At 33.8% G+C, this 20,497-nt stretch overlaps 1 protein-coding gene across 1 annotated transcript in view; it reads left to right on the forward strand.

Moving 5' to 3' along the window:
• LRP1B (LDL receptor related protein 1B) overlaps window positions 1-20,497 on the forward strand; it is a 1,985,988-nt gene that overhangs the window by 1,831,014 nt on the left and 134,477 nt on the right. The window contains exons 72-75 of the mRNA XM_056117551.1: window positions 5,167-5,289; window positions 14,141-14,266; window positions 15,083-15,220; window positions 17,196-17,330. Coding sequence (XP_055973526.1) covers window positions 5,167-5,289; window positions 14,141-14,266; window positions 15,083-15,220; window positions 17,196-17,330 — 522 coding nt within the window. The remainder of the gene's footprint in view (window positions 1-5,166; window positions 5,290-14,140; window positions 14,267-15,082; window positions 15,221-17,195; window positions 17,331-20,497) is intronic.

Consider the following 20,497-nt stretch of genomic DNA (forward strand, 5'->3'; position numbering starts at 1 on the left):
TCATCTAAAATCTGAACACATGCGCTAACAGATGCTAAGTGGAGGGGCTGAAAGGTTAGAGAGCTATAGGATGAGAATGGAACATTTTTTGGAGAGAGACATTTTACTGACTTATAAAGAATAAAACCAAACTGCCGTGGGAATTAAAAGCAGCATTCACATTGTTGAAGATAAAACAAGGTATAGCAAGAAAATTGATGCCTGTTTTAACCAAACTTCAGACTTTTCTTTTCACAGAAATTTGGGTTGAAAAGATTGAACATTATGTTTTTTAAAATACAAAGCTCAAAAAAATATGAGCAACTTCAAAAATGATAAAATATCCCATATTGAAGCTTCTATCAATTTTATTTTTTTTTCTTTGGGTGCCCTACCCGAGCAATTTCCAGGTGTTACTCCTGACTCTGCACTCAGGAATCACCCCTGACATTGCTCAGGGGACCATATGGGATGTCGGGGATTGAACCTGGATCAGTTGTGTGCAAGTGAGACAAGGCATTTGTGTGCAAGGGTTGTCTGCCATACTATTGCTCTGACCACAGAAGCTTTTATCAACTTTAATAAAGATGCCTTTACATGTTTATTTTCTGTGATGATGTACTTGTTTTACATACCTGCTAAGAGTTCAGATCTAAATTAGACATAGAGAATCACTGATTACTATGTGCATTTGATTTTTCTAATAGCTTACTCTTGAGATTATCAAGAACATGACTAAAATGGACACATGACGGTGATGGGTGCAGTGTATTTATATAATAAATGTTAACACTGTTATTGGAATCTATAATATAATGATAAAACACTAAAATAGACCAAAAATCCAGGATTGTAAGCTAATTTTAAAATTATACAATTAAAAATATGATTACCTCATATGATTTCAAAGTTAGAATATTAAATTATACTTACAATATTGTGGTAGACTCAAACTACATGCAAGTTCTTCATAGTTCATTTTCTTTAGGAATTTATCAAGAAATCTGTCTTTTGAGTATGATTTCCTTTCAATTGTATTTATCTTTCTGTTTAAAAATAGTGACAAGTCCAAATTTCTCACGCATTTCAGATAATCAAAAGTCTCATTTCTGTCAATTGCCTTTCTTCATACCTTTGCCACGTACCTCATACTTGTATCTCCTGAGTAATTCTAAGTTTTTTTTTAACATGTTCTGTTATCCTATTTTCCACAAAAACAGTCCCCTTTACTAGTATATTTACTCCTTCTTTCTACACTTTAAAGTCAAACTTCTTGAAAGAGATAGTTGCACTGTTTTTAATTCAACTCATAACTGCCAATTCAAATCATTTTACTTAAACCTACCACAACTTTAATACTCTCTCATTTAAATGTGCTATTGCTAAAAAAAAAAAAATAAGATAACATTACACTATAGTTTGCTGGGTGAGAGAGATAGAAGAGTGGGTGGGGCACTTGCTTTACACCCAGCCAGGTCTGACACCCGGCACCACTCATAGTTTTCAGGTGTGTTACTGAAAATCAGTATTTTTTTTTCATTTTTCCTGATTAACCACACCATTTTTCCTAATACCTTCTGGTAACGAACACTTTATTTTATAATTTCAACATTTATTATTGTTTGATTTACCTCACCTATATGTTTTCTCTGCATTACACATATAAGTGTATATATATATAGGGGATGGATCAATAGTACAGCGGGTGGGGAGTTTGCCTTGGCCAACCTGGGTTCGATTCCCAGCATCCCATATGACCCCCCGAGCACTATCAGGAGTGATTCCTGAGTGCAGAACCAAGAGTATCCCCTGAGTATCGCAGGGTTTGACCCAAAAAGCAAAAAAAAAAAAATAATAAATATATATATAGTGCTTTTTTATATATGGTGCTTTTATATATAATATATAAAATATATACTTATATATATTTTATATATGCTTTATATATGTCTCTTTTCTTTCCTCTGTGTGTTATTTCACTAACTACAATATATTTTCAGTCAACCAATGTTATTTCCAGTGTCAGAAATCTACCTTCTTTTATATGTGACCAGTGCATATATACATACATATTCACATATCTCATATCTTTATATACATATATGTAGCACATCTTTATATAAGTGTGTATTATATACCATATGTCTGTATGTATATACACACATGTACATATACACAAACACGCACCTTATAGTTATCCTTTCATCAGTTGATGGGTACTTAGGTTGTTACAGTTCTTCGCTATTGTCAATAATGCAAAAGAAAACATACATGTGCATATTTCTCTTTAAATTTTTATTCTGATATTTCAAGTAAGTACCTGGAATTGTGATATTTGATCGTATAAGAATTCGAATTCTTTGAGAAATATTAACATTGGTTATCAATATGGTGCACCACTTTTAATTTCCACCAGCATTGTATAAGAATTTTCTTTTGTCTACATCTTCTCTAATGCTTGTTTCTCGTTGTTTGGATAATGACTGTTCTCATAGGTATTAAGTGATAGCTCATTATTGTTTTAGTTACATTTTTCTGAAAATGATAGTGACCATCTTTTATATGCATATTGGTCGCCTATACATGAGCGCCCTCCCGTTGATTGTCGATTTGCTCGAGCGGGCCCAGTAACGTCTCCATTGGAGACTTTGTTGTTACTGTGTTTGGCATATCAAATACTCTCGGTAGCTTGCCGGGCTCTCCGAGATACATATCTTTATTAAAAAAACATAATTCAAATTTGCCCTATTTTAATCAGATAATTTATTATTTTATTATTTAGGGTATCTATTTATGTTTATATATCTATATATATCTTAAAAGATGTTCAGTATATAAGATGTTCAGTATGTTCAGTACCCCATAATCTTTTCATTTGGCTGACAGTATTTTTTTCTTAAGCTAAGAAGATTTAAGTTGATGCAGTGCCTTTTTTTAATTGTTGCTTTCTTTCCCATTGAAATGAAGTACCTAAGCACATCTCTAAACTAATGTTATAGTCTGTCATTATGATTTAAGGTCATATATAAGACTTTAACCCATTTGGAAGTTTTGATCATTAAATATTAGGTTAAAAGCCTGCTCGTCCTGTGTTAATCTTTTATTTAATGAACAACATCAACATTCTACAGATCATACAAAAAAATTACAGTTTGAGTCAATTATGTTTGAGTACTCATTCTACTTTGTTGATGTCAGATGAGAATTGTTAAAGTTAGCATCAGTGCCCCTGCAGTTCCTAGATATAGAACTATTTACATCATTCTGTTCCCATGACTATTGACTTTATTATTGCTATTTTTTCAAGTTTCCCAGACCTTAGTGTTCTATCTCTTTTTTGTTGTTGTTGTTGGTGTGTCTGTTTTAGGGCCACACCTGGTGGTGCTCAAATTCAATCCTGGATCTTTGCTCAGGAATCATTCCTGGTGGGATCTGGGGAATATATGGTTTGCTGAGGATTGAACACATTTCAGCTGTGTAAAGGAAAATGGCCTATATGCTATACTATTGTTCCAGTCTCTGTGCTACTATTCTAAAATCAAATATGATTATATCATTTTCTAAGTTAAATATTTTGCTGGGCTGGAGCAATACCACAGTGGTAGGGTGTTTGCCTTGGACACAGCCAACATGGCTGACTGGAGGTCGATTCCTCCGCCCCTCTCCGAGAGCTTGGCAAGCTACCGAGAGTATCTTGCCTGCATGGCAAAGCCTGGCAAGCTACCCGTGACGTATTCGATATGCCAAACACAGTAACAACAAGTCTCACGATGGAGACATTACTGGGCCTGCTCGAGCAAATCGATGAACAATGGGAGGACCGTGACCGTGAACAATTATTTTGATATTGGTAATAAAAAATTAGAAATTGTTTACAAGTCAAAACTCAGGCTAGAAAAAAAATGATTTGACACTCACAAACCTGGTATTTTTTACTCCAAAATGCATTCATAAAATAAACAACGCTCTAATCTAAGTATTTTCTAGACTTGTAAGGATGAATACTATGTTTTATGTTTTGAACATCCCTGATGGTGCTCAGAGACCACATGTGGTGCAGAGACCACATGTGGTATCAGTTGTGTGTAAGTCAAACACCTTATCTACTGTTATATCTTTCTGGAACCCCTAGCTTCATGTGTTATGAACTTACCCAGTTTTTACAATACTTAATCAAATATAGCCAATGTAGAAATCATATATTCTATACATGATGTTTAAATAGCTTTATTTATTTATCTTTTAATCTCATTTTTGTGTTGTTTCCCCAGATATTACTTCCATTTTGGCCTTTTTATAAATATCTTCATTACTCTCTTGTAGTATGTGAAAATACAGTGCCACTGATATTGATGTTCTAATAAAAACCAATACAAAACAAATTTTTATTCCAAAACAATTGCAGTTTCCAATGCTAAACATATAGACATAGTTTGTTAGTTCATTGGGTTTTGATGTAATAGTTGTAACTAATTTTAACTTAGAATATCCTTAAATTCTTAAAAATTTTTGTTTAATTATGAAAACCTTTAATTATGAAAAAACAGTTTTTAATTTATACATTTAAAAATTAGAAAAATGTGACATTCTATTGCATATTATCTTTATAAATATTGCATTACATATAAGGATCATTATAATACATCATTGTATGGCAAATTTCTTAATTCTGTTATAAAGGCATTTCCCCATTACTGCATAATTATTCTTTGCTTTTTTTCACTCCTAATTTTTTATTTTTGGGGTCTTTTTTGATTTAATTTTTCACTTTTTATATAGAGATGAATTATCTAATTATTTTAAGTGTCCTTTCTCTCCAGAAAAACAAAAATTTTACACTGAAAATTAATATTTAAAATTAAGTTTCTTTACAATAAATACCATTAAAATTATATAAAAGGAAGATAATTAAATTTGAGAAAAACTTTCTTCTAACATCTGTTAGCACTCTCTAAAGAAAATGTGAGATACAAAAAGATAATAGCATTGTTTTGAAAATTTAACCATGAACATTTATGTTTTAAAATGTTTGCTTACTACCAACTTTAGTATAATGAAGATGTGTGTGAGTGTGTGTGTGTATGTGTATATACACCTATGTAAGAAACTAAATATTGTACTACAAATAAAAATGTGTGTCATAATTACTGGCCTTAACTATGTTTCTCTTCATGTTTTAAAATAAAGGAGGAAATATATGCAGAGTGGATGAGTTCCTTTGCAATAATTCCCTTTGCAAACTACATTTCTGGGTGTGTGATGGTGAAGATGACTGTGGAGACAACTCTGATGAAGCCCCCGATATGTGTGGTATGGCTTTTCTTGTGACTTTACATTATAGCCTCATCTACTAATCAAATATGCCAGCATGAACCAATGCAGTGCTGAGGTATAACACACATTCTACCATCTTAGGTTTAGGTATATGAAGTAAAATCACAGTTACATCTATTGTTCATGTAATAAGAGGTTTTCAAAGTTTTCAACTTTATAGAGAGAACTCCTAAATGTAAACTTGCACATGTCAACACTAATAAAAAGATAGATTACTGTCTGTCTGGGAGGTTTTAGAGTAGTTGACCTTTTGAATTGAGTAAGGTTTATAAAAGTACTTTGGCTTCGCACCAAATTGATACTTTAGACTGAAAAAAAATTGTTGACAAATAAGTACATAGGAAATAATGTGAATAATAAATCCACATGGTTCCACACATCACCTGCCACTGACACAGAGGCATTTTAGAGAGAGTGCATGTATAACATAAATATTTATTCTCAGAAGTTTATCCAGATACAGATATATAGAAAGCATAATTATTAAACAGAATATAGAAAATAAGTGTTATTTAATAGTGAATTCTGACAAACTTCTTTGGAGAAAATGGGGTGTTTCAAGAAATCCTCAGACTCCAGGATCCATTTATGATGATTCTTGGCCAATTGGGCCCTATAAAGCACCATGTGAAGGCCTAAGCATATGACAAAGCTCAGTCTCTGCAACGGGAAACCACCAAGGCCATTCTGGCAGTGCTTGGGGTCCATCAGCCTACACCCAGCAGTACTTGGGAACTTCCAAAACTATACCCAGGAGTCCCAAGTGACTCAGAGAATTGAATCAGGATTAGGCATAAGTAAGGTATGCTCCAATTCCAGTCCAAAATCTGAGAATCTTGACAAAGTGTATTTTTTATTGAAATTATTTTTGATACCTCTGATTTTATCAGAGGTGTGCTTCTGCAGCTGCAAGCCATAATGTGGAAATTTTAGATAAGCAAGGTAAAGGATTTATTACCTTTACTTAACATTTTTACATTCTGTTCTCATTCTTCATATCCAATATCAGCAAGATCAATAGTTTTACTTGTAATTTAAAGGAAGTTGTTATTTTGATATAGCTAAAAAGTATCAGGTACATTTTTAAAAAAATGATATTCAGTGTACATATTTTAAAATGTGTTCTATTTGTTGTACCAAAGTAAACCAATATTTTTGATAATTTATATTTACTACTGTTGTTGCAGTTGAATTAAAATGGTAAATATGAATCAGACTTATATTTTAAAGTATTTAGAAACAGAAGTCAACATTTTATGAGTATTGTCTGTAGTAATAACTGATAATTTTCTACTTTAGATGACTTGACAAACTAGACTCTAAAACTGAGATATAATCTTATTTCTGGTATATAAAGCACAGAAAACTATGCTTTCTATAAATCTAGAGTCCATCACTCTTACAGTCTTTTTTATTCCATAGTCCGCTCAGTATAAAACTACTGAAAGAAACATAAAATGTCTGACAACTAATTCTGAGAAAATCCAGAGTTATACCTTCAAGTACTAGGGAATGAGTCTCAACCACATACAGCAAAAGCTTCATAACCTTAAGTTTTTCATCTCCCTCAGTCATCATGATCAACATTGAATGAAGAAGTTGTATGAAGGATTATGTGAAAGAATTAGGATAAAAAAGCAAATAGCGCATGGTTTTCTTTGTCAAGGAGATCTTTTTTTTTTAAATTTGGAACATGTCTGGTGGTGTTCAGGGAAAACTCTTGCAGGGCTCAGGGACCACATGGGATGTCAGAGATAAAGACAAGGACAAGCCATGTACAAACATCTAACCCATATACTATCTCTCTGAGAACTTATGCTTGCTTATATGATAAATTTCATACACTGGGCCTTAAAAAATAATAGTGCATATTCTAGTAAGAGGGAAATTTATAAAGCTGAAGATTTTTTGTTTGTTTGTTTCCTTGCTTTTTGGGTCACACCCTCCGATACTCAGGGGTTACTCCTGGCTCTACTCTGCACCCAGGAATTACTCCTGGCATTGCTCAGGGTTCCATATGGGATGCCAGACATTGAACTTGGATCAGCTGTGTGCAAGGCAAATGCCCTACCTGCTGTACTATCGCTCCAGCTCACAAAGCTGAAGTTTTGAAAGGTCTAGATTAAAAGGCATTATAAGCATGAAGAATGTTGTGGGGAAACTTTCTTTAATTTACATAATAAGTACTTATTAAATTAGAAATTATAATTATTTTTGATGATACTATTATGAAGAAACAGACATAGACATGAATTCATATATACATGAATCTGTTCAAAAAAAAGGTATTAATAATACCAGCAATATAGTTACAAATTATGACATTTGTATTGAACCCAAAGCATAATGAATCATACAAAATTAGAATATTTTAATCAATGTTGTAAATAAATAAACAAACTATTCAATCCCTGAATACATGGTGGGGTGTTGAAAAGTTCATAAATCCCATGTAGGGTCATAATACAGTGGGCGTCAAATGAAACACATGGGAAAGGCAGAACAAACCACACTTTACTGAAGGAACTCAAAGTTCAACTGCCTGAGAATTTAAAACAAGGAGGATATTGGTTTTAAAAGATACTGAAGAGATGAGATTCTTGAAAATTGTGAGTTGAATTTTGGTCAGGAATTTAGATTTAGATTTAGACTAAAAAAATAAAAAAATACAAATGTCGTTTTCCTGTTAATGTTGTTTTTGTGGGTGCCACGTGGAGGTGCTGCAGAGGTAGGGAGCAAGACAGTGCAGGGACGTGATGAGGCAGTGATGAAGATTGAACTAAGAGCCTCACAAACTTAATGCATATGTTCACAGCTTGAGATAAAAGAGCTCAATACACTAGAAACTATTTGAGAAAAGGAACAAAAGGATAGGGAAGTTGGGGTGTGTGTATCCTTAAGTAGAAAGCCTTGGGAATATGCACAATCCTAGCATTCTACATTGAGCTTAAGACATGGAAAATATGAGAAAACAAATATGGGTGGGGAAAAAGAAAGATTATTCAAAGGGTGATTTTGTGGACATCCTGGCTACAAATGATTGGCCCATTCTTCAAGAATTTTCCTCTGACACTATTCTTCTAATCCCATCCTGCCTATATTCCTCCCATCCCTATATGATAATATCAACTGAAAAGAACCAGGCTAAGATCATTGCAATTCTCTAAACCAGCTAAATTGGTAGCTTAGAGTAAGTTGGCAAACCAAGGTTGCATATTATATACAGAGTAGAGTGATTTAAAAGGCAAAATAAATTATTTTAAATGCATCATATATGGACAAAGAAGACCTTTTTGCTATGTATAATTTATATGGTGTTTTAAAAGCACATTTGTATAGGTTGGTAACATGAAAAGAGCAATCATTTCAGAAGAAAAAGAGTGTCTAGAGACAAGTATTTGAGAATCAACAAAAATTGTGTAAATAAATGCTATAGAATTGGTTAAATTTAAGATGAGTGCTAATTAAGCAGAGTAAAAGATCAGATTTGGAATACATTTATAAATTTTAGGTTTTTTAGATATGTACAATCAGAAAAAACACTCAGGTAAGTGACTACAAATGTTGGAGGGGAATACAGTAAAATATATATATATATACACATATATATACATATATACACATATATATACATATATATACATATATATGTAAAGGGAAATAAATGTTTCAGGAAAGATAGAACTTTTTGTGTGTGTTAAGCAAGATTTGTACTGAAACTTATTTAGAAAGATATAAAGGGAAAGAAAATAAATGTATTCAAGAAAGGCAAGCAAAGAAACATCTAGACAAGCAAGTGTGCTGTGTGTTTGAGGGAGGAAGCATCAATTTTAGACAAGGTTAAAGGAAATTTTAAATAGGAGTGATCTTTCTTCTTTGTTATTAGATACACTGAAGCAAGGTGCTAAACTATGTATATACACAGGCAACAGTGCAATTATTTAGTAATATCCGTGTTTTAACCATGCAGTTCCCTTCTAATTCTGTTTTTCTATTTCCAGTAGCACACATATATAATGCAGGTTGTTGTTCTAGCAAAGTCTGAAAGGAATGCAGAGTTGAATCATTTTTGTAGTGTTTAGTACCCATCTGGCACTGAAAAACACTCATATTTGTGGTATCAATTGCTTATGCAGTAATAATCATCTTCAATTTCCCAGGGTTTCCCAGATACAAACATTTGAATAAAAAACCATTTTTTGATCTAAGTTTGAGGTATTTTGTATAACTAAAAGTAAAAAGATGAATGTATAGAGAATGCACATTATTTTGCTGAAAGTATTTTTCTAAAATATTGCTTGATACAATGTTAATATACAGTGTCCTATTTACTTATAAATATGTAATATATGAAATGATGGATTATGAAATCTAATGGCAATAGAAGGGGATTAAAGGCCAAAAGGCAATGATAAATAAGGAAATGAAAGACACATTAAAGGGCCAAAGTTTAGCTAAAGCTGAAGAAAGGGTTTACTGAAACATGTCGAATTATCACGGTCATGGTCACGGTCCTCCAGTTGTTCATCAATTTGCTCAAGCAGGCCCAGTAACGTCTCCATTGGAGACTTTTTTGTTACTGTGTTTGGCATGCGAATACATCACGGGTAACTTGCCAGGCTCTGCCGTGCAGGCGAGATCCTCTCCGTAGCTTGCCAGGCTCTCCGAGAGGGGCGAAGGAATCAAACTCGGTTCAGCCATGTTGGCTGCATGCAAGGCAAACGCCCTACCCCTGTGCTATCGCTCCAGCCCCAAGTCGAATTATAAAGTTGTATAAATTATATAGTGCAATATCAAAATATAAAATGTCAAATTATTAGTTTTGTGAATGAAACAATTGCAGGAAATTATAAAGACAACAATTTCCATGAATATTGATTAGAATTATTAGACAGGCAGGATAAAATTTCATAGATTAAATTGACAGGACCTTTGTGTAAGTTTGCTGCAGTCTACTATCTTCTAGGGAGTGATTGTTCTTGGTTAATTATAGAAAAATTGAGATTTTCAAGTACTCAAAAGAATAAGTATTTAAATATTTTAAGCTGGCAAAAAAAAAAACTGAAAACAAATTGTTGAGTCCAGAGAAATAGAGCAGTGGGCAAAGTACTGACCTGAATTTTGATCTTTGACACCCCATATAGTCTCCCAAGCACCCTCGGGATGATCTGTGAATTTGGAGTCAGGAGTAAGCCCCGGACACAGACAGGTGTTGCCTAGCCCCCATCCCCAGTCCTATTCTGCACATATATATATACACACATATATATACACATATATATACATATATACACATATATATGTGTGTATGCATATGTATAGTGATACTATACATATATACATATATAGTGATAAATAATTACACACAGGACAGTTGTTTCATAATATATACACATTTTGAATCAATTTTAAACCTGAAAGTAACATTTCCATTATATTTAAATTTTAAATATAAGGGACAGTAGGAGAAATTTGAGAAGCTATGGGGCCAATTACTGCTTATTCTACTGTTCTGCATATGTGGATTTTTATATCATCTAGGGTATTGGAATAAATTTATATAGAAAAGGGAAAATAAAAAACAATATGATGGAAGATTCTACAATTTTCAGAGAATTGGACTAGCAGTGTTACAAGGTTGGTGAGGAAATATCAATAGGACAAATGTAAATAAAATGACTGACTCCAAAATTATTAGTTTTGAATGTAGACTTTTTTAATCAAACTATGAAGTTATAACAACAAGCTTCTATCTGCCATAATAAGAAGCTATCATGACTGCAAACTTAAGATAGCACAAGATTGAGAGCATTTAGAGCAATTGTTATAAAAAGAAAGAATTATACTTGAAATAGGAACCAGATAAATTAAGGCAAGTAGGTATAATAAAGTGATATTGCCAGAATATTGCGAGTAAGAAGGGATGAAGCTGTAGCAGTGGTATTGACAGAAACATAAAAATGGTCCTCAGGCCAGAGATATCTTATCCTAGTCAAAACTAACAAACAAAATCATCAGAAGGCATTGGGAGGTCCTAGCTCTCTCTTATCTTTAACAGAAATATCAACCCACAAGACTACTGACAAAATGTCCCCGACTTCTCCATTGTTCTGCAAACTGATTGTGCTAACTTGCGTATCCACAATAGAATTGATAATGCACAATGATGATGGCAGCAAAACTTCCCTTATCTTTAGGCATTGAACTCTCTAATAACTTGAACCAACTTAAAAGTCCCACAATAATACCAAGTTGGCTTTTGAAGTTTAGAAAAAGGGTGGAAGTCTTATTCCATATAAAGAGGTTGAGTTGTCCAGGGAGTTATCACCTGTAACTCCTTCAATCAAATATTCTAAACCCATTCTTTATTGATATGATGAAGAACTAGAACCCTTGATCCCTTCTAAGTGATTTGAATTCTGGTCAATTGCTTATTTCTTGTTCTGTAGAGTCTTTTATACTCAATTCTTTCAATAAAATAACTTGGCACAGAAATTTTGGAAATAATTTTTAATTCTTTGTTTTATCCAATGCACAGACAAAATATTGGTTGATGCTTCTTACACTACATAACATATCTTAAATTCTATTCTGGAATTTATGAATATAGAAGAGATAAAAAGGTTTACATATTAGGTAGATTGTTGTAGTAACTTTGGAAGTATCTTAATTTAAACAATCAGTTTAATCAGGGATTTAGGATTCTATTCCCGTCATTTCTGTAATAGGTAATGGTTCAATTGATTTAATTAAATCATTTAATTGAACTTTTCTGGGCATTACTGATTTTTATGGATAGAAGAGTGTGACTAAGAAATAATAGCAACTAAGATTTGTTGAATAATCAGACTTTAAGCTCAGAGAGGAAGTTTCCTTTAATATAAACTCAGATATGCAATCAGATATCCAATTAATTGAATTATGAGAATACATAAAGGCTTATATTTTTATATTTTGGAACAAAAGGACAAGGAAAGATGATAAGGAACTGAGTTTCAAACTTGTTGAATTTAAAAAATAAATTTTATTTTATTTTTTTAATTTTTATTAGTGAAGCACCATGAGGTACAGTTGTAGACTTACAAATGTTTGTGCTTGGGTTTCAATTATACAATGATCAAATACCCATCCCTCCACCAGTGCCCATTTCCCATCACCACGGATCCCAGTATCCCTCCCACCCCCAACCTCCCCATCCCACCCTGCCTCTGTGGCAGAGTATTCCCTTTGGTTCCCTCTCTCCTTTTGGGTGTTGTGGGCTGCAAAAGAGGCATTGAATGGCAATCATGTTCAGTCTATAGTCTACTTTCAACATGTATCTTCCATCCTGGGAGGATCCTCCCAACACCCTTTATTTGGTGCTCCCTTCTTTATCTGAGCCACCTTTCCCCCTAGCATGCCCGGCTGGCCTCTAAGCCATGGAGTAATCCTCCTAGTACTTATCTCAGCTATTCTTGGGTATTAATCTCCTATTTTGTTACTTTCTGTCCCCCAGATAAATGCAATCTTTTTATGTCTGTCCCTCTCTTTCTGACTCATTTCACTTAGCATGATACTTCCTGTGTAGTACCACTTGTATGTAAATTGAATCACTATGAGATGAACAATTACAAATCTGTTCATGATTGGGTTTCAGCCATACAGTGTTCCAACACCCATTCTCTCCACCAGTGTACATTTTCCTCTGCCAATGTCCCCAGATTCCCTCCCACCATCCCCCACAACAAGGCTATCTCTATGGCAGGTACTTTCGTGTTCTCTGTCTGTCTGTCTGTCTATCTGTCTGTCTGTCTGTCTGTCTTTTTCTCTTGCTCTCTCCTTTTGGACATTATGGTTTGCAATACAGATACTGAGAGGTTATCCTATTTGTTTCTTTACCTACTTTTAGCATGCAGTTCTTATCCAGAGTATTTCCAACTACCTTTGTCATAGTGGTCCCTTCTCTATCCCTAAACTCATTGAATTTAAATTCTTCAACAGATGTTCATAATTACTATTGAAATGCAAAGATTAAATAGCACATCAAATCTTCCATATGTAACCTGGATCCACAGGAAAGAATGAGAACAAACAGGAAATCCATAGTGGAATCATGGAAACTTTTCTATGCTAGGATCAAGTTATAAGAATTATAATATGTAACATCAGTGGGTTTAATTCTCAGATGAAATCGTTATACTAAAGAAAAGTTTCAAATTCCCTAGCTTTCTTTTATTATATCCTCTCCACTGATCCCTAACTTGCCTCCTACCACCACCAAACACAAGCATACACACATGAGGGTGAAACAACACACACAAACTGAAACTTAGTCATAAATGTTACCTTAGGTGCCACTGATGCCCACAAAATATATAGTTGTTTTCAGAGGAACTTCAAAAATCACAGTTATTTGTTTGAAACTTTTCCTTTTATTCTATGAATTAATTTCAATTTAGAGCTTGTAACACATGCTTGCTTAAACTCTACTTTATGCAAAATTGCTGTTTGAAATATCTAAGTGTCTGCCATGTTGTACAAAAATTATAAGCATAAATTTTGGTTCACAAGTATAAGTAAGTTATCTAGAAATGAGAACATGAAGTTTCTCTCTTTTTCTTACTTTATAGAACATTTCAGCTGTGTACTTTGTCCTGTCCTGTAGTTAATATAAATAACTAGACTCATGACCTTTAATTATTATATTTTTTTAGCATCTTCATGTAGGTAATTTATACAACAAAAATACTGGGAAAAGCAGGAATGTGGACCTGTAAAAGAAAGAAATAAAGAATGGTTCTTCAAATTATTTATATTTTTATGCTTTGTTTTTTTTTCTCTTCTTTAGTCAAATATCACTGCCCACCAACACGACCCCATAGATGCAGGAACAACAGAATTTGCCTACAAAATGAAAAAATATGCAATGGAATTGATGATTGTGGTGATAATTCAGATGAGGATCATTGTGATGGTATGACCACTTAAAGTAAAATTGCTCATCTAGTGACAATTATGTATAGTATAAGAACTAATAGATACATTTTTATGTTTAAAGTATTCTATTCAAATATTTTATACTTATGGTCTGCTGATGTTCTATTTGCTTAGTAAAGCTATACAACCATATCCAAACACTCAGCTAAACTCCCTATCTCTACTGATTATAGAGACTTTATCTAGAAAATTCTTCATGATAAAAAAAAGGATAATAGTGGTTTTAAAAATGTTCTGTAAAATAAGGCTTTGAAAGGAGAACGTTTATATAGATCATTCTAATATAAACCCCATTGTCAATTCTGAAAAATAAATGTATGCAGCAAATTCATACATGGAAAACTCTGTCTCAGAGTGGTCTGTGACAGTTTGTATTATCAAAAAATCCAACTTATGGTGAATACTCAAATATTTTCTTATTAAAAATGTGGCATTTTCTATCACTGATGAAAATACATGGTTAGTTTTTGAAAATTTTAAGAATCCCAGAATATTTTCATTTGGACTTGAGAGCTTCGAAGTATTGACTCTTTAATGCTCACAGTTTGGGGTGAAAAAAGATAGTACAAAGAATAAGTGACCTGTAATGAATTCCCGGTGCCCCGTGTGGTCCCCCAAGCCCTGCTAGGAATGTTTTATGAGCAGAGACAGGAATAAGCCCCGAACACTAGCATGTGTAGTCCATAAAATAAAAAAAGTCAAGCAAATAAAACATTTTGGTCAAATGTTGAATACATTATGTGCTAAATAATTTTCATTTGTGAAAAACTAATCATTTGCAATGACTCCATAGGTAAGCTTACAGCTAAAGCATGGCCTTGTAAAAAAGATGAGTTTGCTTGTAGTAATAAAAAATGTATCCCTATGGACCTTCAATGTGATCGACTTGATGACTGTGGAGATGGTTCAGATGAACAAGACTGCAGAATAAGTGAGTTTATTTTCTGTTGAACAAAGAGCACCCGAGTACAATGTTGACTTTATTGTGACTAATTTGTTTTTCCTATAACTGTAAGAAAAGATTGCTCTTCAAGTTACCCTCAAGAATATTGTAAGCCTTTTGACAAAGTAATTTTAGAATATCACTTAGAAACTATTGGCTGAGAAAGACAGAGTATTCTTATTAAAGCAGAGACTAGGACCTCTGCATTCAGGTGCAAAAAATTATGTCAGCTAATAGATTATGTAACAAAGACCAAAAGCATTTGACCCTACATGCAGATTGCTTATAAAATCTATGTCATACTTCCTACTTTGAAATGTTATTGTTACTTTTCCACTTTCGTTTAAGTTGTTTCTTACTAAGTTATGAAGCAGTAGTCACCAGGATAATGGCACAAATATGTCAGCTGGGATAACATTATGCTAGTGTCTTTCAATAAATTTAAATGTTAATGGGTTTGTAATTAGAATTCTGATTATTAAATTTATCATATTTCTCATATTTTTGGTTTAACTAAAATTCAGTGTTTCTATTACAATTATGTTGAGACACTGTAATTTCGATTTGTCTTTGGACAAAGCAAAGAGATTTATAAATTTTGTAGTATTATTTTGTAGTCTCAGTGTTCCCTGAAACTAATGGAGGAAAAGGAGATAATGCATGGAGAAATTGTAGGTAGCTGAAGGACAGACTGCCTTGGATGGACTAAGGATGCTGGTTTTTTCTTCTCTAAAGAAGGGATAGAACATTGGATTTAAGGAGTCTTTTTGGTGGGCCTTTTCTGGAAAACTCAGGTTGAGTTTTAAATTTTTTTGTTTGTTTTTTAATGTAGAATTGTGATTTTACCTTTCTCTATTTCTTTATAATCAATTTGGAATTATTGTGCTTCGGGGTGGTACATGTCAGAGGAGAGTCAAAATCTGAAGTTAAGGGTTTTTTCTCAGTTTCATAGAGGATAGAAGCTCTTGAGGCACTTCAGCTAATAATTTTGTTAAGTTCACATTTTTGCTGGAGATAGGAGAAGTTAGAACTTCCTCCAACTGAATGTTTACTGCCTATTAAGTTGAATAAGCTATCTTTGCCAAGAGGGTTGTTTTTTCTGTCTTTATCAGCAATGTTCCTCTCATATATTTGAATACTTAAATGAATGTCCTCCTTCAGAGAAGACAAAGGAATGAATTTACAACCACAGTATGCTGGCAATTACAAATGGCACTTAAGGTTTACCCCACTTGTGTTTTAGCACATAACCCATTGGAGTATCATACTCTAGAGTGTTGCTTATATGTATGTCTGGACTAAAATAAAAAAGTCTAAGTAGATATACCAGTTTGCTTAAATAAGATGTACTACCATGAAAGAGTTTGCGAATACTGTTACAATAAATTAGTCTAGTAATAAATGCCTATATCTCTAGGTAGCACTAGGATATATTATATATTACATCATTACTAAAGTAGCTTCTTAACAGAATCATTGATTCTTGACTTTTTTTTAGAAAGTAGTACAGCTTGATTATCGCATGTAAATATCAGTTGCTGCCTGCTTTGACTATACGGTAGGGCGTTTGCCTTGCATGCAGCCAGCCCTGGCTAAGCCAGGTTCGATTTCTTCGCCCCTCTCGGAGAGCCCAGCAAGCTACCGAGAGTATCTTGCCTGCATGGCAGAGCCTGGCAAGCTACCCATGATGTATTCAATATGCCAAACACATTAACAACAAGTCTCAAAACAATGGAGACGTTACTGGGTCCTCTCGAGCAAATTGTTGAACAACAGGAGGACAGTGTTTGTTTTTTTGGACAGTAATATAAGTTCAGCTTTTAATCTGTTTCTATGTATTTACAAGAATTCAGCGCTTTCATGGACAGAGGACCATAATGTTACATAATATTATATAAGTTCAAATTAAGAAAATTCAGTATATTTCTACTTGTGGTTTTGATGATATTTTTTTAAACCCTAGCTCCTACTGAATATACCTGTGAAGATAATGTGAACCCATGTGGAGATGATGCATATTGTAATCAAATAAAAACATCTGTTTTCTGTCGCTGTAAGCCTGGATTTCAGAGAAACATGAAAAACAGACAGTGTGAAGGTATTGTACATTTTCTCAACAGCTTGCTCTTAAATCTTTCGATTATAAAAGACTCCCAAGGCAGCTAAATTGCAACATGACAGGAGATTGATTTTCATCAAAATGGTGTATATCTAAGGGATCCTCTTGCTTATGAGAGTGAAGTCCCTGGGGTCAAGCAAGAGCCTGTTTGTGTGACTCAATGATAACTGTCACTGAGGCTTCAAAGCCTTTCTCTAGCAAGTAACTCCAGGAGATTCAATTGTATTATTATGGTACTGTTTTGAAATGCAAATGATGCAATTGCTGGTTTGGGAACTATTGGAAAATTAGAGACACTTTATAAGAAAATCTGTTCTTGATGACCCATTTTTCTAGAGTGGTGGCATGCACAATACTGCAATATGTAATTTACTTTAGATTGATAGAGGGCTTTTTTAATAACACCATGTCTTAAACTTTGCTTTTTATTTTAAGATATGTCTTTTAAAATTCAGACAGGATCTATATCAATAACTCACTTGATATGCAAATAATTGAGCGTGCATGATAGCCAAATCTCATTGTAAGTAATTTGCAATTTGAATTTATAGGACCTAAGTAAAAAAGGCACAAAACGCAGATTTTTGTCTGGTTTCTCCAGTTTCTCCACTAAAATTAATTGATACATCTATGTTTAGCACCTAATATTAACTTTTCTAAATCTAGCTTCCTTCTGTTATCTCTTTATGCTATTCTTGGGGAATTAATAGTGCTGCACTGTAAGCACTGTCCTCCCGTTGTTCATCGATTTGCTCGAGCGGGCCCAGTAACATCTCCATCCTGAGACTTGTTGTTACTGTGTTTGGCATATTGAATACTGCAGGGTCAGCTTGCCAGGCTTAGCCGTGTGGGCGAGACACTCTTTGTAGCTTGCCGGACTCTCCAAAAGGGGCGGAAGAATCCAACCTGGCTCAGCCAGGCCAGCTGCGCGCAAGGCAAAAGTCCTACCGCTGTGCCAACCCAGAGGAATTAATAACATTTTATAATATGCAAAAGCAAACAGAATTTATTGAAATAGATTAGTTACATAATCCAATGTGGAAAAATATATGTCCATGGCATATCAATGTATATTTTAGCTATTTGTTTGTTTAGATTATTCAAGAGATTTCTATTCACATTAACATGGAATACTGAAAGTTCAAGATCTAAATGTTTGATATTTTATTTAAAAAGCAAAGTACGTTTCAAGACAAAATATTTCTATAGACTAAAATCTGTCTTCTTTCCTTGATAAACACTATCGTTGGTAGTAATATGTAACTTATTTAACATTTTAATTTCAGATAGTAACGTTTTATTGTGAATAGAGGTCATTTTCTATATACTAATTAAATTTGAAAGCTGACCTTCTAGCTAGACTTTATTTTAACTTGTTAGTTTTTTATCCTTTTTTTTTTAAATATTGGTGGAAACTTCCATGATGCTTGTGCTTTCTTTGGGGTTATTTTCAACAATTTTCAGTCCACCAGTATTTCAATACTAGTACAAGAGAATGTGATGCAGCTTGTGCCTGTGGTGCTTGGACCATCAAATGTACCCCATTGCTATCCAGGGACTGTAGCACTGTAGCACTGTCCTCCCATTGTTCATTGATTTGCTGGAGCAGGCACCAGTAATGTCTCCATTGTGAGACTTGTAAATGATTTTGGCATATCGAATATGACACGGGGAGCTTGCCAGGCTCTGTTGTGCAGGCGGGATACTCTAGGTAGCTTACCACACTCTCCGAGAGGGATGGATCAATTAAATCTGGGTCAACTGCATGCAAGGCAAATGCCCTACCAGCTGTGCTATCGCTCCAGCCCTACTCAGGGATTATAAGGGCAAAATTTAGTGGTGCTCAATGACCTACAGTACTATATATATCCAGTAATTCTGGAGTGCCATGTGGTATCAGGGATTCGAACTGGGCATACACCCTAATCTCTGTACCATTCTTTCAACCACATATTAAATATTTTTAATTTCATATTAAAGAAAAGCCACTATTACAAGTAACTTTGCGTTCAAAGTTTTAAGTACAAACATTATCTCTTTAGAGCATTTCACTGGTTAAAAACTGCTGGATAATATATATATTTATACATATATATATCTATATATATATGTCACTGTCCTCCCGTTGTTCATCAATTATCTCAAGCAGACCCAGTAACGTCCCATTTTTTTTTGTTTGAGACTTATTGTTACTGTGTTTTGGCATATCAAATACAGCACAGGGAACTTGCCAGGCTTTGCTGTGCAGGAAAGATACTCTCAGTAGCTCGCCAGGCAATCTGAGAGGGGTAGAGGAATCAAACTCAGGTCAGTCATGTTGGCCACTTGCAAGGCAAACGCCCTACCCACTGTGCTATCGCTCCAGCCCATATATATATATATATATATATATATATGTATATATATAATTGTACAGTATGCAATGTAAACAAATAAGGTTTCCTTATCACTTTACCTTTTACATTTTAATCAAACACAGAAATGTATTGTCATGGGACTGCTTAAAAGTTCATTTTGCAACATCTTGTGGTAGAGAAAACTGAATCACAGAACCTAAGTTTAAATCTTGACACTTTAACTTACAGTGGTCTCTGAGAAAAGTATTATCTTTATCATTGGTCCCTTAAAACCAAGCTGAGTACTAAATAAGACAGCATTTTTTATTATTGTATTTTATTCTCTTTTAATTTTTTAATTAAAGGAAAGTATTGCACTCATAAATTCATCACATACAATTAGGCTGAAGTAGTTGAAGAATTGGGCTGACTGAAAAGCAAAGGTAAAACAGGTAAGAAGAGAGAATGGTAATAGTCACCAGAACCTTCTGACGTCTTTCTTGGCCCTGATTAAAATTTTTAAAAAAGTAGGCTATTGTCCACAGGGTATTGTCCAGGCTCGTGTTCATCCTCTCCCACTCTCCCACTCTTCCATTTTTCTTTTTTGTTCTTTTACTTTATCTTTCCCTTTTTGTTCTTTCTCCCTTTTTCTTTCTCTTTCTCATTCTTTCTTGCTTGCTTGCTTACTCTCTCTTTCTCTTTCTCTTTTTTTCATTCTTGCTGGCTGTGTTTTTATATCTTTCATTCTGTCTTTCCTTTTTTTATGTCCTTTGTATCTCCTTATCCTTCCTTCTCTTCTTCCCACCTTCT

The sequence above is a fragment of the Sorex fumeus genome, unplaced genomic scaffold, assembly GCF_029834395.1.
Source record: "Sorex fumeus unplaced genomic scaffold, SorFum_2.1 ptg000035l, whole genome shotgun sequence".
Taxonomy (NCBI): Eukaryota; Metazoa; Chordata; class Mammalia; order Eulipotyphla; family Soricidae; genus Sorex; species Sorex fumeus.